Source organism: Oryctolagus cuniculus, chromosome 15, assembly GCF_051225735.1.
Source record: "Oryctolagus cuniculus isolate XC-2025 breed Fujian yellow rabbit chromosome 15, ASM5122573v1, whole genome shotgun sequence".
In the NCBI taxonomy this organism is placed as follows: domain Eukaryota; kingdom Metazoa; phylum Chordata; class Mammalia; order Lagomorpha; family Leporidae; genus Oryctolagus; species Oryctolagus cuniculus.
In genome coordinates this window covers 26,188,561-26,213,362 of record NC_142881.1, presented here as the reverse complement: position 1 = coordinate 26,213,362, position 24,802 = coordinate 26,188,561, and the positions used below count along the sequence as shown (strand labels likewise).

Genomic DNA, 24,802 nt, shown 5'->3' with positions numbered 1-24,802 from the left:
GGATGGCATCAGGCACAAGGCATCCTACCAGGAGGGCCTGTCTCCACACCCAGGCAGGACGGGACACGACCAGACTGCAGCAGGCAGCTCTCTGCGCAACTCCCAGTGGTGTCTGCTAGGGCCCCCAGGCTTTGCACGCGTCTCTAAGCTGCCGCACCAGGAGCAGAGCAGCAGCCGGCAAACGGAAAAGGGGGAAATTAACATTGAGCTACTCCCACGCATCGGGCCCCGGTGACTTCTGCAATCATCTGACACATGCAAGGACTTTTCAGGGTGTGCTGGACACGGGCATGGGCCCTAGTGTCACCGCTACAGAAAGACCTTCTGTTCAGGCCACGGACCTCATGGCCTCAGGGCTGCTGTGGGCTGAGGTCATCAGTGGGAGGGGGCAAAGTTCCAGCCCCACGCTCAGGGGGCAGGGTGGGTGGAGCCTGTACCCCACGGCTTTCACTTGACACATGTGTTACCTGCTGATTTCTCCCCTGGGGAAGGAGTCAGGGAGGGACAGGCAGAGACAGATATGCATACAGACAGACAAATGGACAGGGGGGTGGGGGAGGGAGGGAGACAGGGGAAATCAGGCCAGTGCAGAGGAGGGCTGGGGCGGGGAGCAGGAGCAGGGAAACCATTGCCAGAGGCCCGGCTGCATGCACAGCCACTGGCTGGCGACCTCCCAGAGAGGGAGGGGTGGGGGCGGGGCAGCAGGGCACGCTCCCCCAGCTCTGCACGGCTGCCCTCCACAGGCACAGGCCCCTGCTGCCCCAGGGCCAGCGGCGAACAGAGGGGCCCTTGATGCCGACGGAGTGCAGCATTCCGGGCACAAGGACCGCGTGGGCTGTGAGGGCCCCAGACAAAGCAGCCTTTTGGTTCAACAGCCGCGGCATCTTTACTTACCAGGGAGCCTGCGGGCAGCCACGCTGAGGGCCCGTCCTGATTGCAGCTCCCATCAGCGCTGCTGCCAAGCCCAGGCCAAAACCACTTGGCAGGAGAGGCTGGCGCTGAGTCCCCGGGGCCTATGTGGCCAAGAAGGCCGAGCGGGAGAGCCCTGAACGCAGTCATTCGGGGAAGAACAGGGTGGTGGCAGACGCAGCACAGATATTTCCTGGGAGCCCCCCACCTGGCTCAAGTCTGCCACTAGACACGGACTAGGCGGGTCCCGTGCTAGGGAGGCCACGCAGACCTGGGGTTGCATCCCCGTGCCGGCCACTCATTTCCCGCCCTCTGGGAGATCAGTCCGAGGGGTTTCATAGGGCACCTGCCCACCGCTGGGAAGGTGAGGGAGGGGAATGAAGAACACAGGTTTGTCCTCCCAGTTCTGTCACTGTGGCTCCATAGGTGAAAGCCACTGTGCGCACTACAGACAGCACTGGAGTGCAAGGCAGCAGAGCCTGACTGGAGCCCCAGTTCTGCAGACACCTGCTGTGTCGCCTTGGGCAGCCCACATCACCTTTCTGCTGTCGCTTCTTCCAGGATGAAACAGACTAGTTCTCGAAGTCATCCAAAGGATGTCTCACAGGGCCAGAGCTGTGGCTCAATGGGCTAATGCCTTGGCCTGAAGCGCCAGCATCCCATATGGATGCTGGTTCAAGACCTGGCTGTTCCACTTCTAATCCAGCTCTCTGCTATGGCCTGGGAAAGCAGTAGAAGATGGCCCAAGTCCTTGGGCCCCTGCACCCATGTGGGAGACCCAGAAGAAGCTCCTGGTTCCTGGCTTCGGATAGATGCAGCTCTGGCTGTTGCGGCCAATTGGGGAATAAACCAGCAGGTGGAAGACCTCTCTCTCTCTTCCTCTCCTTTTCTCTCTGTGTAACTCCGACTTTCAAATAAGTAAATCTTTTTTTTTTTTTTTTTTTTTTTTTTTTTTTTTTTTTAAGGGATGTCTCATGGAATGAGCTCTATAGGCCCATGTCACCTGGTTCCTGGAGAGCCGCCCCCATCCTAGACAAGGCCCCTGAGCTGTACCACGGGAACTCTGATGGGGCCAGCTCCTACAGCAATGACATCCTGGGGGACTGTCTCATTCAGTCATCACAACAACTCTCAAGAGAAGGGGACGACTATGATTCAGACGTTATAGAAGGAAGCCCAGAGAGGTTAAGTCAGTCCCTAAGGCCACACAGCTCGTAAGCAGCACCACTTTGAATCAGGCTGTCCGAGTCCAGCTCCTTTGCTCTGTCTGATCTACTCTCTGCTGTCTGCAGTGTCACCCACAGGGATTTATTTGACTGGGGAGCTGGTTTTCCAAAGGACTCCTCCTTTGGACCTCCGGCTGGGGCCAATGTGGCTCAGAGACATTCTGGGGTTTCTTCTGTGGCTCGGGGCAGCAAGTTCACTCATCTGATCTGTCGCTCCATCTCACTGTGCCTCTCCAACCCAGGTGAGGGCAGAGACTCCCGAGGGCCCCAGGGTTGCAGAAGGGCTGGAACGAATGTGACCTCATAGCCCTCGGAATCCAGGCTGGGGAACACTGTCCAGGGGCACTGCTGGGAGCATCGAGTACCCTAGGAGGTCAACTGAGCTGACCCCAGTTCCCTCCCGGTCCTGTTCTTCTGTGATCCAGGGGGCTGGTGAGCTGGGGAAACGGCGCAGAGGGAGCTCAGGCTGGGGGTACTGAGGAGGGAGGCGCAGGGCCACCCAGTTGTCACAATTGGCCGGTTCTGCCAGGGCCCCTCCCCTTTCTCGCACCACCCCAAGCCCACCTCACACGCCAGGTGTCATCACTGAAGATGGCAAAGGCCTAGACAGGGAGAGGGTGGCTGTGTGTGTCAGTGGGCACGAGGCTGCTTTGCAAATCCAAGTGGCCTGGGCAGGCTGGGTGGCCTGGGCTCAGGCCCCCACCCTCCATGGAGCCCACCTCTCTGGAGGACGCCTATCCTAGGACAAAGAACAAATTTCTGCAACTGACAAACCCCCCGTGGGTGCCATTCATGGGTGCACCGTTTCCCTCTTCTCAGCAGCTTCAGTTTCTTATCAGTGCATGCCTCACAGGTGACAGCCTGGTGGTTCTGGGTCGGGGGAGGGGGGTGCGGCACAGGGGGCTGCAGTCCTGCCCTGTGCCTCCCCCGCCCCTGGGGGCTGCCTCTAACCTGCCCTGCCAGGACTGTTCTTTCTAGATCACCAGGCAGAAAGCCAGGGTGAGAGACATGAGAGACCTGGAAGACACTCCTGGATCCTGCCTTCATCCTAGCCTAGCCCCGGCCACTGTGGCCACTGGGGAGTGAACCGGAGGACAGAAGATCTGTCTCTTTCTTTCTCTCTGTAACTCCGACTTTCAAATAATAACAGTAAGCATATAACACACTGCCCTTTAAATTAACTTTGAGAAGCACAGAAATGCTTTCGGAGCCTCTTTGATTGCACCTTGCCCTGAGTGCCAGGTGTCTGACACACGGAGCAACCACGGTGGGTGCTCGTGAGTTCCCCAGGATGCTCATGCAAGCCGCTCCACGCATGACCGTGATGAACCCTGAGATCTGGCTGTGAAGCCACCGTTAGGCGGTGACTGGCTGGCTGGCTGGCGAGGGCAGGAGGCCACAAGTGTGCAGAGTTGTGCTACATGGACAGACTCTCCCCGTCTGAGGCCCTGTAGCGGAGCCGGCTGCTCTGTGTGCTGAGCCAGCTACATGATTGGGGGAGCAAATCTCAGACTCCGAGCACACTTTGTCCAGCAGGCCCACGGAGGAAGGTGTGGCCAGGCAAGCAGGGCTGGATGTCAGGCATATCGATACCAGTGTGTCGCAGGGGCAGGGCTGCGCAAGGCGGGGGAGGGGGAGGGGGACTGGTCTTGCAGTGACACTGAGCAGAGGACTGGGTGCTGAGTGGTGGCAGCTAGGGCTGTCTGGTGGCAGAGCTGTGAAACGTCACACCGAGTGGCCATTATCATGAACTGTGGCTGGCTCATCTCTCATGATCATTCCAAGGCCAGTGGGTTTCTCAATCAGACCACGGAGGCCAGCTTGCTGGGTCAGCAGAGCTAAATGCCACACTGTACTGGCCGCCCCCTGCATTCTCCGAGTCCATTCCAGCCTGTGGCAGGGCTGCTTGGTGGGCCTGGGACACAGCTCCTAGCCTGGCCCTGAGCAGTTCCCAGCTGTGCTAATGAGCACAAGAGGCCCCTAGGGTGCAGACCCCACTTCAGCAGCTCCCCCAGGCACCAGCAGCCCGCTGGAGATTAGAGGTGGCCAGTTCCTCCTGCAGCTACTGGGGGAGATGGCTTTCCCCAGCACCCGGCTGCAGGACTTGCAGCCATCAGTCCTCATGGAAAAGGCTTCCTCCCGTCCTCGGCCCCTCCTCCATCACTTCCCCGTGGATTGAACTTCATGGGAAAGGCATAACACCCCAGGCTGCAGTCATCAACTGGATTAAAAACAGTGAATGTCCTTCCAAGAGAAAAATGAACACAGACCAGAAGAGGAGCCTCCCGCTCCAGGGAGTTAACTATCATCGGGTTATCCTTTCAGGACAGGGCCGAGCGGCCACGGTAACCTGCAGAAAATCCCCACTTTGGTTTCCTGGAGAGTGTATGGGAATGCGTGCCTTCCTAGAATTACTTCCGGTTAGGTAATTCAGCAACTCGGTTCTTATTTAGCACTTTTACTGCTAGGCATAATGATTCAGATTTATAAAATATTAGAGTAAAATAGAACCTTGTGGGTAATAAGGACAGAGCACTTCCAGAGTTACAAAACATTGAGAAATAAATAGATTATATATATACACACACACACACACGCGCGCACGCACACACACACATGCACACACTGTCCCACTCAACTTCTGGGAAGTAGTTTTTTAATATTTAATTTTTAATTTACTTGAAAGGCAGAATTACAGAGAGAGGAGACAGAAAGAGAGAACAAGGCCTTCCATCTGCTGGTTCACTACCCAAATGGCCAGGGCTGGGCCAGGCTGAAGCCAGGATTCAGGGACTTCTGGGTCTCCCACGTGGGTGCAGGGACCCAAGTACTTGGGCCATCTCCTGCTGCTTTCCCTGGCACATTAGCAAGGAACTGGATCCAAAGTGGAGCAACAGGGTCTTGAACTGGTGCCCATAAGGGATGAGAGTGTTGTAGGCAGAGGCTTAACCTGCTGTGTCATAACGCGAGCCCTGCAGTAACAAATTTGGGGTTGGCATTATGGCATAGCAGATTAAGCTGTCACTCGCAGTGCTGGCATTCTGTATGAGTGCCAGTTTGAATTCTGGATGCCTGGCTTCCAATCCAGCTCCCTAATGTGCTTGGGAAATGCAGTGGAAGATGGCCCAAATGCTTAGAGCCCTGCTATCCATGTGGGAGACCCAGAAGGTGTTCTGGGCTCCTGGCTTTGGCCAGGAGCTTCTTCCAGCTCTTTCTTCAGCCCTGCCATTGTAGCCATTTGAGAAGTGAGCCGGAAGATGGAAGATCTTTCTCTCTCTCTCCCTTTGTCTCTGTCCCTCTGCCTTTCAAATAAATAAAGTCAATCTTAAATGAAAAAAAAAGTATTTGAGAGAAAGAGAGACTGAGAAAGTGAGCAAGCTCCTGTCTGTTGGTTCCCTCCCCAAATGCTGGAAGATAAGAACTCAATTCAGATCCCCCATGTGAGTGGTAGGGACTCAACTCTTTTAGCCATCATCTGCTGCCTTCACATTTGCAGGAAGCTAGAGTTGGGGGCAGAGCTGGGACTCAAATCCAGGAACTTTCAACTGGGACATGGCCTAGCAGCTTACCCAGTAGGCCCGACACCTGCGTTGAGACCGTTGTCTCCATACCCACCAGCAGGTGGAGAAACTGGAGTTCCAAGAGGTAAAGCAACTTGCCCAAGGTCACCGTGCTGCTAAGGGGCACTGGGGTCCCACTGCGGCTCTTCTCCTTCTGACACCCTGACACCTGCACTGGCCACGAGACATCAAGCCACGCCTGCCTCTCCTTGAGACCCACGAGACAGACACCCCAGGAATGCCAGCTGGGACATTCTCTGAAAGCCCGTGGAGCCCAGTAGGAATGTGAATCATCTGTTTGCTTTTTTGTTTATTTGCTATTTGATTTTTTAAACTTCCTATTTGCTTTATTTTTTTAAAAAAAGATTTATATATTTATTTGAAAGTCAGAGTTACACAGAGAGAAAAGGAGAGGCAGGGAGAGAGGTCTTCCATCCACTGGTTCACTTCCCAGTTGGCTGCAAAGGCCAGAGCTGTGCTGATCTGAAGCCAGGAGCCAGGAGCTTCTTCCGGGTCTCCCATGTGGGTGCAGGGTCCCAAGGGCTTGGGCCATCTTCCACTGCCTTCCTAAGCCACAGCAGAGAGCTGGATTGGAAGTGGAACAGCCAAGACTCAAACCGGCGCTCATATGGGATGCTGGCACTGAGGTGGCAGCTTTACCCGCTATGCCACAGTGCTGGCCTCTCTATTTGCTTTAAATAACCCTTTTCTAATTTGCTTGCTTCAGACAAAACTTCTGTGCCTTGTAGTAACAGCAAAAGGTGTCTTCCCCGAGCCGGACGCCGGGCACTGCTGTCCCGCGTGCGTGGGCTCGTGCCGCCTTCATGACCACCTCTGCAGCAGCCCCGTTTTCCTCCCTGCTCTGCAGACGTGGGAAAGTGAGGCTTGGCAAAGTGAACCAACTTGCCGAGCCCACGAAGCTAGTAGGCGGCCAGAAGCCAGGTAGCCTGGCCATTAGGATGCCAAGCACCAAGGACACTCAAATGGGAGCCTCTCGTCCTCCCCACGGGGGTGGCAGGCTCTGATCAAAGTCAAGGAGCTCTGGCTCACGAGCTGGTTGTGGTCTTGCTCTCCACTCCTCGCCACTGGCTGTGTCAGCCTGTGTGTGTGTGTGTGCACATTTGCCTCTATTAAGATATGTATGTGGGGGCCGACACTGTGGCATAGTGGGCTAAGTCTCCACCTGCAGTACTGGCATCCCATATGGGCACTGGTTTATTTCCCATCTGCTCCTCTCACAATCTAGCTCCTTGCTGATGGCTCCTGCAACCGCTTGAGACCCAGAAGAAGCTCCTGGCTCCTGAGTTTAGATTGACCCGGAGTGAACCAGCGGATAGAAGACTTTTCTGCCTGTTTCTCCTTCTCTCTGTAACTCTGCCTCTCAAATAAATAAATATTAAAAAAAATGTGCAGGTAGACATCTGTGTTTTTAAGGTTGAAATGAGGGGCTGGTGCTGTGGCGCAGCATGTAAAGCCCACTGCCTGCAGTGCTGGCATCCCATATGGGCGTCTGTTCAAGTCCCGGCTGCTCCACTTCTGATCCAGCTCTCTGCTGTGGCCTGGGAAAGCAGTGGAAGATGGCCCAAGTGCTTGGGCCCCTGCACCCACTCGGGAGACCTGGAAGAAGCTCCTGGCCCCTGGCTTAGGATCAGCGCAGCTCTGGCTGTTGTAGCCAACTGGGGAGTGAACCAGCGGATGGAAGACCTCTCTCTCTCTCTGCCTCTGCCTCTGTGTAACTCTGACTTTCAAATAAATCTTAAAAGAAAAACATTGAGGTGACTGAGGCTGGTGTTGTGGTACAGCGGGTTGAGCTGCCGCCTACAACTCTGACATCCACTGTTTTAGCTGCTCCATTTCTGACCCAGCGCCCTGCTAGTGTACCTGCGAAAGCAGCAGAGGATGGCCAGAGTGCTTGGGGCCCTCCCACCCACGTAGGAGACCCGCTGCAGCCATTCAGGGTACGAACAGAAGCTGGAAGATTTCTCTCTGTATCTCTGTCTCTCTGCCTCTCCCACTGTCTGTAACTGCCTTTTAAATAAATCAATAAATCCGTTTCTTTTTATTCTTTTTTCTTGACAGGCAGAGTGGACAGTGAGAGAGAGACAGAGAAAGGTCTTCCTTTGCCGTTGGTTCACCCTCCAATGGCTGCCGCGGCTGGCGCGCTGCAGCCGGCGCACCGCGCTGATCCGATGGCAGGAGCCAGGAGCCAGGTGCTTTTCCTGGTCTCCCATGGGGTGCAGGGCCCAAGCACCTGGGTCATCCTCCACTGCACTCCCTGGCCACAGCAGAGCGCTGGCCTGGAAGAGGGGCAACCGGGACAGAATCCGGTGCCCCAACCGGGACTAGAACCCGGTGTGCTGGCGCCGCTAGGCGGAGGATTAGCCTAGTGAGCCGCGGCACCGGCCTAATAAATCTGTTTCTTAAAAAAGATTGATGTGATTATGTTCACACAAGTGTATATTCCAGATTCTCTTGAGCTTAAAACCGATTAGAACAACATCCCACAAGGCATCCAAAGACACAATTCCTTACACAGCAAAATGGCACAGACAGTGCCCCCGCAGCAGCAGGCCCCCCGACTTGGTTCCCAAGCTGGTGGGAGTGACTTTAAGCTGCATTTTGTGAACAGGGATGCGTCCTGAAAGGAGCTGGGGCTGAGCTGTAAGTCGGAGGCCCTCGTGCCCCAGCCACAGAGTGTCCCCTCCGCAAGGGACACCCACTGCCCTGGCCAGGAACCCAGACAGCCTCCCTCCCCAGCCAGCCAGGCTCAGGCTGACGGGCCTCGCCCAGCCCCCACACCCCCTTACCCGGCAGTATTCATCAATGGGCTTCAGCCTCTTCACGGCTACGTCCCGGATGTGGCTCCTCCGGAAGAGGATCTTGCCTGGAAGACAGAGGCTCGTGAGCTGCGTGATCGGCTCAAGCTGCCACCTCCATCCCTCTGCCTCGGCCACTCTGCACCTCGGCTGCCACCGCCTGCCAGCACCTCTGCCTGCTGCAGTCACCTGGCCTCGAGGGCAGGAGATGCCCCAGGCTGCGGGCCCAGGGCCTCTCTGGCAGCTGAGGAGCCCTGGAGAACGCCATCTGCAGCTCCTGAGAGCAACCTGGCCGAGTCACCTTGTTTGGGTCTAATGACAGGATCAGGGCCCCAAGGTGGGCGTGGTGCTCAAGTGACTTGCAAATGAATAAAGTATGGCCCAACCCACCAGCTAGGCTGTTTCCAGGCCCATCCCTCTTGAGAAATTGGCATTCATTCTTGCTGGCCGGGCACTAACTCCTGTTCTTAGAGTAGGTGGGTGGCTATTTCCACAAGCCAATGCCAAAGGACTCAGAGCTGTCACAGCCTGACTGTCCCCCAGCCTGCAGCCATCCCGGCCTCTCTACAGGTCCCTAGGAAACACCAGCCCCTCAGACATTCCCGGCGGGCTTCCTCACGCCGGCCACGTTCAAGCATAACAAACACATCCAGGCACCATCCCTTTCTTGGCTGCTAAGTTTGGAATCTGAACTCCTTGCTCTGATGCTCGGGACCGTACACGGCGGGCACTTCTGCGGCAGGTGGCCGTCAGTGTCCAGGGCCAATGCCCCCTCTTCCGATGGCCTTCCCTGCTCGGCCTGGGAGTAAGCTCCCTCTCTCCAGAACACCCATGACATGTCCATCCCTAGTGCACTCAGCTCATTCTGCCATGCTATAGTGTCCGTGACTCAGACCCCCAGAGCCCAGCACACGATGAAGTGCTCACTCAGAGCTACAAGGGCATCTCCTCCAGGAAGGCCTCCTCCATTCACAGCTCTTGGAGTGCCAGTGAGGTGAGACACATGCCCTGATGAGGCAGGCAGGCGATGCATGCCAGTCAACCAGAGTCACGGTGATTGGACGGGGGATGGATGGGGGACCCACTGCCCCCAGACTTCTTTCTCCTATGGTTGCTAAATTAGCAGAAGGTGAGTCTGGCGCCCCTAGTGACCAAATTTATTATTGCCTGAGAGGTAAAAAAAAAAAAAGGCAGTTAGTTGCTCAATAGACACTTTTTGAGTGATTAAAAAGCAGAGTGCACAGGCAAAGAGGCACGGGTTCCCTTCATGTCATTTCAGCAGCTGGAATTGGCTGTCTCTGCACCTAGGGTCTGCCTGGTACTTTTTCCATGGGTTAAACAGTAACATTCTCTTTCCCATGCAAACTAGTTGGAGTTTCATCACTTCTTAGTTGAGATGGTTTCCTCCGCGTGGGAGCAAATATGCAGACTGCATGGCAGGGCACTGCAGCTGCTGCCACGTCCACGGCGAGTGGTGAGGAAGGCTTGGGTGGACCCCTCTTCAAGAAGCAGCCCCGGAAACAAGGCTTTGGATGCAAGTCACGTATCTGCAGAGCAGTCACGGGCAACAGCACTGGGGAGACGGGACCAAGGCAGGGAAGGGAAGTGTTACCAAGCCAGTCAGTGACCGCCGTGGGCGACTGGAGCCTGGGGGACAGAACACACCTCTGAGGGGTCCACACTGAGGCTGGGGCTGGGGTTTTACCCTCCAAGTCCCTCCCCACATGGAGGGCTGCTCCCAAGGATGTCCCTGCTGGCACTTCTGGCTGCGGCTGCTCCCAGGGCTAGAACAAGCCCTCAGGTAGGGATCCCCAGGTGTGCAGGTAATCAGCCTTAGGCCAGCAGAGGGGGCACAGGCAGGCACCTGAATGCTGCAATCACCCCCGGACTTCCTGTCATCACTGGTCCCGGCCACCAGCCCCTCATGGGACCCAACGTGTGAGAGCTTCCCATGGACTCCTCCACCCCCGCCCCACACCCGTGTGGTCCACAGCTCCTTCCTCCTGTCTGCCCAGCCTGCTCCAGGTAGCACAAGGCTCTGCACACAGAGGTGTTCAGTGAGCACTGTGAGCACACCGGCTTTCATCTCTAGACCCTCCCCCGAGCTCTCTGCTGCTGTGAGCCGGCCATCCCCTGCCAGACAGCGATGCTGTGCAGACCGAACTGTGAAGTCAAGATAAAGAAGCCCCGCCTTCAGAAAGGAGATCAAACGTGATTTATCAAGTCACAGAAGACAGCCGCTCTTCCTGGGGGAAGATGTCACACACTTGGCATTCCTGCCTCTGTGCCACCTCCCCTTTTTCGGTTGCCTGTTGCTTTATTGCTTGTGAGCTGCAGGAGCGTATGTGGGTGGCCGTGGGGTCCCTGGGTAAAAATAAACGTGTGGCCTGAGAAGTCCCATTCCCAGGACTGACAGAATGACAGGCAGGCCTGGAGCTGGAGTTTGGGCTTTCCACCCGGGCTGGTTGTCCATCAGGAGCTGGACACTGCCCAGCTCTGTGACGCCAGTGGACCCTGTGAGGAAACCACAGGGGAGACCATAGGTAGGACTGGGGCCCACAGCCCTGATGGGGCAGAGGTCTCAGCCCCCAAACATGGCTTGTCTGCCCTTTGTCACCAGTGAGAGGACAGATAGGAAAGGAGGGAGATGGGGAGACGCACTGGGTCCCCCTGGCCCCACCCAGAGGCCAAACCTCCCCGAGATAGAGACACTGCTCCTGGCGCAGGCGCAGACAGAACTAGTACCAATGATGCTGAGGGACACTTTGGCCTCTGAAGGAGCTGGGGGTCATGGAGGCCAGGAGGGAAGGGGGCCCTTGGCTGAGGCCCGCAGGTGGCTGTCAGTGGCCGGGTCAGAGGGGAGCTTGTTTGGTCCCAGCAGGGCACCACTGCGCTCTGAGTCCCCAGGGTAGCAGCACGTTCTCTCTGTCCTGGGGCTTGGGCACTGATGGCTGGAAGGGGACAGAGTGGCAAGGTCTGGCAGGGACTTCCGGCCTGACTTCTCCATGGGGAATCCCAACCCCTACAGCACTCAGAGTGCCAACCAGGGCTGGGGGTGGGGGAGGAAGGGGGAAGAGGAGAAGAGAGGAGAGGGGGAGAAGGGAGTGGGGGAAAAGAGGGAGATCCTCATTTAGGAGGCTGAGACCACAGGGCACTCAAGGTCGTAACTTGGCCCATTTGGTCTTCACCACCAGATGCAGGGTGAGCTGCACAGGGAAGGCTCTGGCGCCCACCCACAGCCCCAAGTTGCTGAGGCTTGTCCCTTCTTACAACAGAGACTACCGAGGTGGGCCCTGCTGGCTGTGCACCCCCAAAGTGGGTCCTTCCTCCACGGGCCTCTGTGTCATCACCTGGAACCTGGGTGCCATGGCCGTGGCTGCTCCCCACCTCCTAAGAGGAATTTGGAGGAGTGAGGAGAGTAGTGATGGTAGTAGTGCTCACCACGCTCCAGTGCACACTAGCGGTTCCCATGGGGCTTGCTCACTCAGTCCCTGCATGCTCCTCGGCGTGGGGGCTTGGACCAGGCCCGTCGGAGAGGAGAGGAAGTGGCGGCTCAGAGAGGCTGAGGGGCTGTGCAATGTCACACAGCGGTAAAGCTGCTGAGCTGGGGCTTTGGGGTTCAGGGCAGGAGGCGGAGAGGGCAGGCAGAGAGTTCCTTGGGCTGGGATCATGCAAGCCTTGAGAGTCGCGGTGAAGGCGTGGGGTTTTGAGAGCCGGCCACAGCCTCTAGGGCTCTCCTGGTGAAAAGCAACACCCATGGGCGCCCATGAGAGCCGGGGACGAGCAGAACACCAGACCCAGCTGCAAGTTCTGCAGCAACCTCCATGAGCCAGGTGCCTGTCTTTTTTTTGTCAGGCAGAGTGGACAGTGAGAGAGAGAGACAGAGAGAAAGGTCTTCCTTTGCCGTTGGTTCACCCTCCAGTGGCCGCCGTGGCCAGCACGCTGTGGCCGGTGCACCACGCTGATCAAATGGCAGGAGCCAGGTACTTCTCCTGGTCTCCCACGGGGTGCAGGGCCCAAGCACTTGGGCCATCCTCCACTGCACTCCCTGGCCACAGCAGAGGGCTGGCCTGGAAGAGGGGCAACCGGGACAGAATCCGGCGCCCCGACCGGGACTAGAACCCGGTGTGCCGGCACCGCAGGTGGAGGATTAGCCTAGTGAGCTGCGGCGCCAGCCCAGGCACCTGTCCTTTTAATTGGGCTAGCACCTGTTTGTACAGGGGTGATGCGGGGGGCCAGCCTCAGAACCTCTTTTGGTCTGAACAGGCCGATCTATTCTCACAGCCTCCCCTCTTCAGAGCACAGAGTGTCGCGTGCTCCGACAGCTCCCTCGTCCCTGCCTTCCTGCCGCCTAGAACACTATTCGTTTGACTTCCCTGCTTCTTTCCCTCCATCTATCCATCCATTCACTACCCTTTCATCCTCCTCCTTCCACCCATCCAGCCAGCACTGTCACGATGGAGACCTGGCGTGCGGGCTCTGCTCCAGGCCTGGGCCACTGTGCCGAGCAAGTCAGATGGTCACTCGGGGGTGTGTGCATTCCAGCTGGGAGAGGTGTGTGTGTGGGGGGGGAACTGCATATATTTGCATATCCCGTGAGTAGCTTGGTTACATGCCTGAGAGGTCATCACAGAGTTTGTGGAAAATGCATATTATGAGAAAATGACTCATGGACCTCAATTTTTTTTGCGCCAAAATATTGATTCCTTTACAAAATTTGTATGAGAGAGAAGAGGGAGAAGATAGGAGAACGCCCATACCCTGGTTCACTCCTCACAAGGCCACAGTAAGGGGGACTGGGCTTGGCCAAGGCTGGGAGTCAGCAGCACAGTCCAGATCCCCCCGGGGCGGCAGGAACTCAGTTACTTGAGCTCTCACTGCTGCCTGCAGGGTCTCTACAGCAGGAAGCTGAAGTCAGGAGCCGGAGCTGGGTATTGAACCCAAGCACTCCACTGTGAAACACGCGAATCTTAACTGCTAGGCCAAATGCCTGCTGCTAAATTTACCTTTTAATTGCATTTTCCCATGAAATTAAAAAAAAAAAAAAAACATGAACGGGGCCGACGTTGTGGCGCAATAGGTTAATCCTCCACCTGTGGCACCGGCATCCCATATGGGCACTGGTTCTAGTCCCTCCTCTTCCAATCCAGCTCTCTGCTATGGCCTGGGAAAGCCATACCTCTCAAATGAATAAATAAAGTCTTAAAAAAAAATGAACGTGAAAGGCAGAGTGTGAGAGAGAGGGAGAGGGAAAGGGAGAGAGAGAGAGGCATTTTCCATATGATGGTTCATTCTCCAAGTGGCCACAACAGCTGAGCTAAGCCAGGCTGAAGTCAGGAGCCAGGAACTCCATCTGGGCCACCCTCATGGGTGGCACCATTTGCTGCTTGCCAGGCCCAGGCACATTAGCAGGGAGCTGGATCAGAAGCAGAGGAGCCGGGACTCAAACCAGCACTCTGATATGGGATGCAGGCCTCACAGGTGGCTACTTAACCTGCTGGGCTACAAAGCCAGCCTCATTCTGTGCACTTAGTATCTTGTGTGCGTCTTCCTCACCTCTATAAAGAATACAACATGGTAGTGTGGAGAGGGGTGCTCGGAGGGTGGGAGAATTCTGACAGTGGTCAGGGAAGTCCCTCTGAGGGTCAGTGGAGCGTGGAGGAGGAGAGGGAGCCACACAAAACCCTGGGGCCAGAGGCAGAAAGAACTGCACGGCATGCTGCGAAACAGCAAGGAGCCCGGGGTAGGGGTAGGCATATGGCTTGGTTCCGGTGCCACTTGGGATGCCTGCGTCCCATGTCAAACAGTCTGGGTTTGAGACCTGGCTCTCCTTCCAATCCAGATTGCTGCTAATGCGCACCCTGGGAGGCCGCAGGAGATGGCCCAAGTACTTGGGTCCCTGACGCCCATGTGGGAGACCTGGACTGAGTTCCTGGCTCCTGGCTTCAGCCTGGCCTAGCCCTGGCTGTTGTAGGCATTTGAGGATGAACCAGCGGAAGGAAGATCTCTGTCTCTCTGCCTTTTAAATGAACAAGTGAATGAATAACTAACTAGAGGCTGTGTAGGAGCCTGGAAGCCACGGAAAGGAGTTTGGTTTTATTCCAAGTGCCCTTGGGCTTGTCCACCCAATCCCTTCCCACCCCCATGGCACCAGTTCTATGCTGCCTTCTCCATGAAGCCTCTCTTGGATGCCTGCAGTCCCAAGACCTGCCCTGGGCTCTATGTGAAGTGGGCTGGGCCAAGCAATGTGCCTTAGGTCCAACTGCCATAGTCGAGCACCTTGAACCTCCTGTGCATGCTGGCAGACCGACGATGACAGAGGCTCTTCAGTAAAGAGCCTTGGGCTGAGACGGGCAAAGAGAACAGATGTATGACTCCTTCATCATGGAAAGCAAACCGCCAACAGCCCCCTCTTCACTCTCAGCCAGTCTGTTACCAACCCCTACTCCCCGAGGAAGCCAGGCGGGTGCAATGAGAATCAGCCTGGGCCTTCTGATGCTGTAAATGCGGTAGCCACCTGCAGGGTTGGCAATGGCCCCAAGAATACGGAATCAGAATTCAGTGTCTGTGATTTCAGGTTCTGGTGAAGGTCAATAAACCCGTCCCTGGAGAGCGGCACAGTGGGCCGGAGTAGTCATTCACACTCAGTATGTGTCGCTCCCCCTCTTCGTGGAGGAACGACACAGGACCCTGCGCTGTTCTTTCTGTCTGCTCGGCCCTCCCCGGGTTTGCTGCTGGTTCTTCCCGGGTTGGCTACTATCCCTTCCACCTCCGTGGAAGGGCAGTTCCCCCTGGCCACATTCCCCACTTCCGCAGGGGAGCGGCACACCGCCGGCCGGCTTTCTCGGGGGCTGCACGGGTTCCCTTAGATGTTCCCCATAGATGTTCCTGGTGCATGCCGTCTCTCTCCTCCTTTATAGTCCTCCTCCGCCAATCCTAACTCGGCTGCCCACACGCCGAGTACGCTGCTCTCCAATCAGGAGCAAGTCCTACAGTTTATCAGTTGAACTGGAGGCAGCTGTGCGGAAGCTGTTTACTTCTCTCCCAGCGCCATATTGTGGGAGAGCAGATGCATAGAATAAGTCTTAATTCCAGTAACTCAGTCTAGTCCGGGTTGCTCCCCACAAGTATGAATGAATAAGTATGGGCCAGTGGCGAGGACTGAAGAAGCAGAGTCAAAGTCAGCCCTTCTGACTTCCTGTCTTCCTGCAAGCAGTCCTGACCTCGATGTGCAGCTGTTGCTGACCTTCACCTTGGTCAGCCCTGACCAGGCGTGGATGTGAGTTGCGGTGGGGCAGGCCCAGGGGTCGCTGTCTCTTCAGTGTCTCCCCTGATGCTCATGTCATTTCTGACCTGCTGCTGCCGGGGCGGGGGGCTACAGGCCACCTGCTCCCCCTCTGCAGGGGCGCTCTTAGCCCGGGGCAGCTGTGACAGCATCCCCACTGAGGCTTGACTGCATCAGATTACACCCGGACACCCAGTCCCATTTCTCACTTCCAGCTCCTGGCCTTGTTCAGCCTTCACGGGGGCTGGGGTGAGGTTGAGAGGCCGAGGCCAGAGGCAGTGGGCATGACCAAGCTCTGGGAGGAACACCCAGATGGGGAAGGTTGGCAGCCCTCTCTCTCCTCCAGATGCGTGTCAAGAGCCTGCCTCTGGCTTGAAGTCCAGCACGGTGGGCATGGGTGGATTGTGCCCGCCACCTTTATTTTTATGACAGTGCCCTGATTTTCTCTGGGGACAACTCACTTGCTCCTTCATTTTCTTTCTTTCTTTTCTTTCTTTTCTTTCTTTTCTTTCTCTCTCTCTCTCTTTCTCTCTCTCTCTCTTTCTCTCTTTCTCTCTCTTTCTCTCTCTTTCTCTCTCTCTCTCTCTCTTTCTCTCTTTCTCTCTTTCTCTCTTTCTCTCTTTCTCTTTCTCTCTTTCCAGGCAGAGTGGACAGTGAGAGAGAGAGACAGAGAGAAAGGTCTTCCTTTGCCGTTGGTTCACCCTCCAATGGCTGGCGCGCTGCGGCCAGCGCACCGCGCTGATCCAATGACAGGAGCCAGGAGGCAGGTGCTTTTCCTGGTCTCCCATGGGGTGCAGGGCCCAAGCACCTGGGCCATCCTCCACTGCACTCCCTGGCCACAGCAGAGAGCTGGCCTAGAAGAGGGGCAACCGGGACAGAATCCGGCGCCCCGACCGGGACTAGAACCCGCAAGGCGGAGGATTAGCCTAGTGAGCCGCGGCGCCGGCCGCTCCTTCATTTTCAATCTGTGTGATCTCAGTGGGGCTGACCCCACCCCAAAGTCTGTGAGTATAGTCCAACCACAGGCACATGGCCCAAGTTGGTGCAGGGGCAATCAGCTTGGGGCTTTTGCTGGAAAAAGAATTAAGAGAAGTGCTCTTGGGGCCAGCACGGAGGTGCAGCAGGTTAAAGCCACAGGCACAGCGCTGACATCCCATATGGGTGCTGGTTTGAGTCCTACCTGCTCCACTTCCCATCCAGCCCCCTGCTAATATGCTGGGAAAGCAGTAGAAGACGGCCTGAGTACCCGGACCCCTGCACCCACATGGGAGACCCAAAGAAGCTCCTGGCTTCTGATCAGCTCAGCTTTGGCAATTGCAGACATTCGGGGGAGTGAACCAGGGGAAGGAAGACCTCTCTCTGGCTCTACCTCTCTCTCTGTAACTCTGTCTTTCAAATAAATAAAATAAATCTTTAAAAAAAATGTAACTTAGCTTAAACCTTTTAGTGACTTCCCAGGACACGGAGGGTAAAATTGAAACTCGCTTCCGTGGGGTGGGCATTTAGAGCAAGGTTAAGCCGCTGCCTGGGATGCCTGCAACCCATATCATAGGCCTGGTTTCCAGTCCTGGCTCTGCTTCCGATTCCAGCTCCCTGCTAACGAGCACCCTGGGAACAGTGGGTGATGGCTCAAGTACTCGGGTCCCCGTCACCCACAGGAGAGACCCGGATGAAGTTCCAGGATCCAGGCTTCAGCTTGGCCCAGTCCCTGGCTATTGCAGGCATTTGGGGTAGGGGTGGGGTGAAACAGTGGATGGAAGATCTCTCTGCTTTTCCAATAAACGGAAATAAATAAATACAAGACATTAAGCTCCCTTCTGAGGCCCATGAGCCTATGCAGCCTCTGGCTCCCGCCACAAACACCAACACCAGCCATCCTCCCCACCTCAGGGCCTGGGAGCCCACCACCCTCTTCCAGGAGCACCGCTCCCACCCGTGCCCTTTGCACATGCAGACGCCTTACACCTGGCAGCTTTCAGCGTGAATGTCACTGGCCGAGGGGCCTTGGCAGACTGTGGTGTGTAAGGAGGTCCCGGGCCCTGCCCTCAGAGGCTCCTGCAGGTCAGCAATCACCCTAGTGTCCGTGTATCAGGGCCCGCACAGCACCGGCACGATGGCCCGGACTCAGGCGTGCTGAGTCAGGCAGTGGGGCTGTGGCCACCTGGCCTCACCCCGGCCGTCCCTCTCACTGTCACACACGCACATCCTGGGGTGTTAGGGACAGAGGGAGACAGTGGACACACCCTCCAGGATGCAGACAGAGCGGGGCCAGTGAGCGGTTAACTCTCCGGGCTAGGCCTGCTGCGCGCGTGGGTGTGGGTGTGGGTGTGGCGGGCGGTGGCTCTGCAGCCTGGGGGGGGGGGGGCCAGGAATAAAGGGCCCCATTCAGCCCAGGCAGCGCCAGCTCCTCCCCTGCAGGGGCGCTGCCCTCAGGAAAGGGGACGGCAGTGGACCCTGGGCAGAGCTTCCTGGCAGCCACTGCCCGGGGCATGGCCCACAGGGGGCTTGGCCAGGCCTCCCAGGGACACACAGAGCGGGCCCCACAGGAAGAGGCAGCTCAGAGCGGTGATGTTGGAAGGTGCCTGCACAGCTCTGATGCTATGAAACGGAGGAAATGGCCAGGCCGCAGGGCCCCCACTGGAAAAGGGCCCCCAACCACAGCCCTGGCCGTGCCAGCCGGAGGGGCTGCCTGGCTCTCCTGTGGGGCCGGCAGAGCTGAGCCCACATGGCCAGCTCTCTGCAGCGACCGCCCACAGCCACAGGAGTGCCCTCATTGATGAAACACGACACTCACAGAGCAGCTGCCGGGCGCTAAGCGCGGGCTGTGTCCTTTATGTTTATCGTTACTTGCTCTTCATGGCTGCTGCTGTTCCCATTTTACAGACAGGTAAACTGAAGGTCAGAAACAGTGGGTGCTCTGCCCAGGGTCACAGAGCCAGTGGGGACGGTGGTTTGATGTACAAGGCCTCTTTCTTGACATAGACCCAAAGTGCCTGGCCAGGCTCTTAATCGTTTAGCTGTGTACCTTCCTCTCGTACCAAACGTGTTTCCCCACGGCCCGCCTCCCCCACAAGGGACAGCTGAGCCCTACCCCAACTCTACAGGAAGGGTCAGCAGGCATCACTCATTCAGCTCCCCTCAGTGCTGGCTACTGCTCTGGGGGCTGGGCTGTGGCAGTGACTGACTTCAGCCCACACCCAGGGCTCACGGGGATGAAACCAGGAGCCCTCAGAGGTCGTCACATCCAGCCCCTCCCCTTCTGCAGCCAACGTGAGCTCAGGGCCAGCCATGCCTTGCCCAATGTCAGACAGCGTGCTGGTGGCCACGCTGGACTCAGAGGGCACTTGGGCTGGCACGTGGGACTGGGGGACTGTCACAGCTTCTGCACTTACAGGTTATACCAGGGACTCCGGCTCAGCTATCTGTCCTACCTTCCAAGGCAGCCCCAACCCTACCCCAGCACCCAGAGCTGCCAGCCACCGGCACTGTTGCAGAGAGCTGAGGGCCCAGAAGACAGCTGACCTGAGGGATAATGGAAGGTTGTGGAGATGCTGCCTTCCAAGGCCAGGCTAGAGAAGACCTGGAGGCTTCCTTTCTGACCTCTCTTCTGGATCACTCACCCTGAGGCAGGTCAGCTTCCACGATGAGGGGACCCTCAAGCAGCCCTATGGAGAGCTCCATGCGGCCGGGAACTGAGCCTCCCGCCAGCCCCCAGTGCCGATTTGCTGGCCACATGAGCAAGCTGTCTTGCAAGTGGATCTGCCCACCTAGGACAAGACTGCTGCTAACATTTTTTGTTTGTGAAGATTTATTTATTTGAAAGGCAGAGCAACAAACAGAGAGGTCTTCCACCAGCTGGTTCACTCCCCAGATGGCTGCAAGGTCTTGGCCAAGCCAAGACCAGGAGCCAGGAGTCTTATCTGGGTCTCCCACGTGGGTGCAGGGACCCACGGACTTGGGCCATTTTCTACTGCTTTCCCAGGTGCATTAGCAGGAAGCTGGATGGGAAGTGGAGCAGCTGGGACTCGAACCAGCGCCCATATGGGATGCCGGTGCAGCAGGCAGCAGCTTAACCTGCTACATTATATATATTTACTATGTGCCAAGTACTGTTTGGAGGACTTGATAAATTCTGACTTGCTTTTTCCCCAGTGATGCAGACATCATTACAGCGTCCACTTCACAAGGAAACAGTACAGAGAGGCGAAACAACTTTCCCAAAGCCACAGAGCGAGCAAGGGGCAGCATGGGGACTTGAACCCAGGCAATCTGGCCCTAGACACCACCCTCTTACCCAAGATAAAATAAGAGATGCTCCTGCTCTTCAAAACTTAAGCTTCGAAAATCTCCACGACCACAGGTGAAGAAAGGCAAGCTTGGGGGGCTGGCATTGTGGCACAGCAGGTTAAGCAGCCCCTTGGGATGCCTGCATCCCAGATCAGAGCTCAGGTTGGAGCCCTAGCTGCTCTGCTTCTGTTCCGCCTCCCTGCTAATGTGACTGAGAAAGCAAAGGAAGATGGCACAAGTTCTTGGGACCCTGCCACCCATGGGGGAGACCTGGATGGAGTTCCAGGCTCCTAGGCCTGGTCAGTGAACTAATAGGCAGAAGATCCCCCCCCCCAGCTTCTCTCTCACTCTTTCAACAGTAGGTGGAATCTCTCTCTCTCTCTCTCTCTCTCTCTCTCTCTCTCTCTCTCATATCTGTCACTCTGCTTTTCAAGTAAATATTTTTTTTTAAGAAGTGAAGCTCAGAGATGTCCTCTGAATGTCCCCAAGCCACACACTGCTAGGACTGGAAGCCTGGCTCGTTCCTGCCGGTGCGGTGCCCTGCTCCAGCGTGTGCACCTGCTCGCAGAGGTTTGCCAAGAGGTAAGTGTGAGGGTAGCGAGCATGGAGGGCATTTCCAGAACCCAGAGCCCACCTGCAAATCAGAAGCACCCTCAGCGAGAGCAAAGCAACCACAGGACTCGCACCCTGGCCCAGGCCTCCAGGATCATGACTGCTCTGCCCCCGGGTGTTCACACCTCCGGGTATTTTCGGGCACGTTATTTATAGACCACGTTTCTACTGAAACCTGCACTGAATTCCTGCTAACCCTAAATGATTTCCCCCAAAGGCCTAGCGCAGAGAGGATAAGAACCCCATCTGACCCAGGAAGCCCTGGCAAGCGTGAAGGTCAAGGTCCCGGCTGAGTGGCTGAGTGTGCACTGTGTCAGCAGGAGCCCTCTGCAGGGAACAGCCAGACAAGGGGCTCCTACAGCTTTCAGAGGAAATGCAGAGGGGGCATGCGGTGCAAGGGGACGGGCACACAGCTGGCCGCGCACAGCGCCAGCCACATTCTGCAGGTATGGTGGGATCTGAGGCAAGCCGAGGAGACCTTACTCCCACCTAATACGTTTTCCCTTTTGCCACGATAGTCCACAATTTGGCATTTTTTTCTTTTGGTCTTATCAGCTATTACATCACAAATGCTGAGAGACTGAGAAAACCTAGACGGCATCCAGTCCAATCCTTGTATTTCACAGATGAGGAAACTCAGGCTGGGGGAAGGGCTATGACTTGTCCTCATGGTGGGGTGGGGGTGGGGGACCACCATGAGTAAGTGGAAATCTATCACAACACACGTGAGACCACGCCAGCGTCACAGGAAGTGCTGTCAGGTACAGCGAAACAGGCCCAGAAGTTCCCCTTCACCAAGTGTTGGGAACGACTAGGCAAAACCACGAGACGTATCCCACGGCACCATTGAAAACTTTCTAGAGTTGGTGTCACATAGAAAAACCAAAGTAAAGTAGGACTTTTTTCTTCCTCATTTTTAGTCCTCTGTCAAACTGTGGTTTAGAAAACAGTATCTGGGGGCTGGCACTGTGGCGCAGTGGCGTAAGCCGCTTGTCTGCAATACCAGCATCCCATGTGGAAACCAGTTCAAATCCCGGATGCTCCACTTGTGATACAGCTTCCTGCTAATGTGCCTAGGAAAGCAGCAGAGGATGGCCCAAGTGCTTGAACCCCTGCACCCATGTGGGAGACCTGGAAGAAGCTCCTGGTTCCTGGTTTTGGTCTGGCCCGCCCTGGCCAGTGCAGCCATCTGGGGAGTGAACCAACAGATGGAATATCTCTCTTTCTGTAACTCACATTTTAAAATAAATAAATCTTTAAAAAGTAAAAGAAAAGAAAACAGTATCTGTGCTGACTGTCGCTATGTGGTCAGTTTATAGCTCTCTGAGAAACCAACCTTCTGGGGACTATGCCTGCAATTCCACAGTCTGCCACTAGGTGGCCAGTTAACGTTCTGTAGTTTGGTAACAAAATAATTGAGATGAGACTTTCACTGAAAGAATGTGACACTTGGTTAAAAGAACAACTTGATCAGCCTCTAAATAATATATTTTAAAAAAATGATACAGAACACAAAACTAGGTATGGACATGCTAACATCCTGGTGAAGGTGATGTACTCATTCTTTTATCCTGAACTTTCACTGTTAACTCTCCAGGCAGTACCTCTCTGTAGCAACCACTTCCAGGACAGATAAAGTAGTGGTCAAGAGCTTGAGCCTAGCAGTGGGGGGGACCCAGGTTTGAACTCAGCCCTGCCTCTTCCTATCTGAGCAGCCTGGACAAGTCATGTCCTCCTTATAACCTGCACGTCATTTATAATGAGGTTTGTTGACATGAACTTAGAGAATATAAGCACATGAAACCCTCTGCACAACATCTGGCAAAAGTGTACATTTAATAAATAGCAGCTACAATCCTTGGGCAGAAATTCTGTCCTGCTCACAATGGCCTAATCTGCTAAAAGTGCCAGGCCTCAGACAAAATTCTCCAGAAAGCTTTGCAACCTTTTCCCAAAGACAAGTCAGCAAGAAGTTCTCTGGGCTCATGCCGGGAACAGCTCTCCCATGTCCTCCTGCAGGACAAGTCTTTCTGCCACCTAAGAACTTCCCTGCCCACCACGTACTTCTTACGTAGGCCATCCTCACCAACTACCAACTCATAAACTTGAGATTCACCTTTCAGGTCAGAAACCAGAAGCCATATGTGGGAAACCTGCCAATCAGGAAAGAGTTACCTGGCCACCAAACTGCTGGGGGCTTACTCATCTCAATTCTCCTCCCCAAGGGGAGGACCGGCATGGTAGCATAGTGGGTAAAGCTGCCAGCTGCAATGATGACATCCCATATGGATGCTGGTTTGAGTCCCGGCTGCTCACTCCCAATCCAGCTCTCTGCAATGGCCTGGGAAAGCAGTAGAAGATGGCCCAAGTCTGTGAGTCTCTGCACCCACGTGGGAGACCTGGAAGAAGCTCCTGGCTTCAGATCAGCACAGCTCTGGCTGTTGCAGCCATTTAGGGGAGTAAACCATCAGATGGAAGACCTCTCTCTCTCTCTCGCTCTCTCGCTCTCTCGCTCTCTCGCTCTCTCGCTCTCTCCCTCTCTCCCTCTCTCTGTGTAATTCTTTCAAATAAATAAGTAAATATTTTTTTAAAAAAATTCTCCTCCCTGGTTCCCTCACTTGCCAAATACTCCTCCTTAAAAGATCCCCTCTTCCCTCCTAACAGTATGACGTAACCGGGTCCATGGCTTTAGACACTCTCGTGGACGTGGGGTTCATGGGCCAGTCTCTCACCTCCAGAGCGTCTTCTGAAATGAACACCTTAGCAATCTCCTTGGCCCCAAATGTCACTCTTACAAGACAGGGAGAGAGGATGTTCTGACTTAATCTGATGAGGAAGCGTGGCTGGGGTCGGAGCATCCTCTGGGTTGGGCCAGTGATGGGGGGACAGATGGCTGTGCTGTTGCTTAGGACACCAGACCCAGGCCGGGCAGCTCAGTACACGGAAGGATGTGAAGCCAAGGAACCAGCCCTCAGCGAGCCACCTGCGTGAGCTTTGTCTCCCACTTCGTGTCAGAAATTGATCTGCTGCTGCACGTTCAATAGTTCACACCATGTGGATAGACTGAGCGAAACCCAGCACAGAGAACACCCTGCAGACAGAGTAGGCCGCCTGTGGAAGGGCTTTGATGGCCTTAAAGCAGCGCTTCTCAAACCCAAACGTGGTCCTTGTGAAAACGCAGACCAAGGCTTGGCAGGCCTGGGGTGGGGCGGAGACTCTGCCCTTGGTGCCATCAAGGCTGCTGACCTGCAAACCTCACACTGAGCAGCAAACTTTCAAGGCACAAGACCTCACCCTGGGATGGGACCTCCCTCCAGGACAGGATCCCAGCCGGCTGCACCCAAAGTCTCCCAGAGGGTCAGCTCAGCATGTGGCGTGGGCCTCAGCACTAACCACAGCCAGAGCAGAGTGTTCTATGGGAACCGGGTCCTGTGATGTCGCACCAAGCCCGGGAGGTGACCCATAGAGGCAGTGCAGAGATGCTGGGTATGACAGGCCCCAGTGCCACTGGTGCTGAGGCCAAGCAGGGATCAGAACCCCAGACTCATCTGGCTCTAAGGCTGCCGGTGCTAGAACCCATTATGATTTATCTCCATGACAGGAAAGAGCGCAGAGTTTTGAGTTGGACAAGTAGGAAGCCCAGATGTGAGCCCAGATCTGCTGGGGCCCAAAGCCAGCGCTCAGAACCCCCACACCCCAGGGGTCCCAGAATCTGCAGTCAGCTCCCCCCTTAGCGGTGCAGTCCTGGAAAGTCTCTCTGACCCCAGGTGTTCTCGCTGCGGCTTGCTCCCCTCGGCTCTCACTATGATAATATACGACCCCTATGCTCTGGCCAGGGAGAAACAGAAATGCAGCCCTTTTCCCTTACATGAGCCACCCCGTGGCCGCTGGAGCCCAGGGCGAGCGTGTCCTGGCTGCCACCCGGACCCTGAAGGGAGGAGATGGGCCAGGCCCGCCACCCCACTCCCCACTCCCTACCGCTGCCTCCTGGGCCTTCTGAAAGCACACTGAGACGAACAAAGCCCATCTTCAGGCCACGCCAGCCCCCTCGGGCCGCCTGTGGTCGGAGGCCAGGCGGCTTGGCATCTGGAGCGTCTTCAATTAATG

General features: G+C 55.9%; 1 protein-coding gene across 5 annotated transcripts in view; it reads right to left on the bottom strand.

Annotated features, from left to right (window-relative positions):
- Positions 1-24,802, bottom strand: part of SH3PXD2A (SH3 and PX domains 2A) — a 234,593-nt gene that overhangs the window by 108,353 nt on the left and 101,438 nt on the right. For all 5 annotated transcript variants that reach the window (XM_089314355.1, XM_002718709.6, XM_002718708.6 and 2 more), the window contains one exon: positions 8,503-8,579. In XM_089314355.1, coding sequence (XP_089170481.1) covers positions 8,503-8,579 — 77 coding nt within the window. The remainder of the gene's footprint in view (positions 1-8,502; positions 8,580-24,802) is intronic.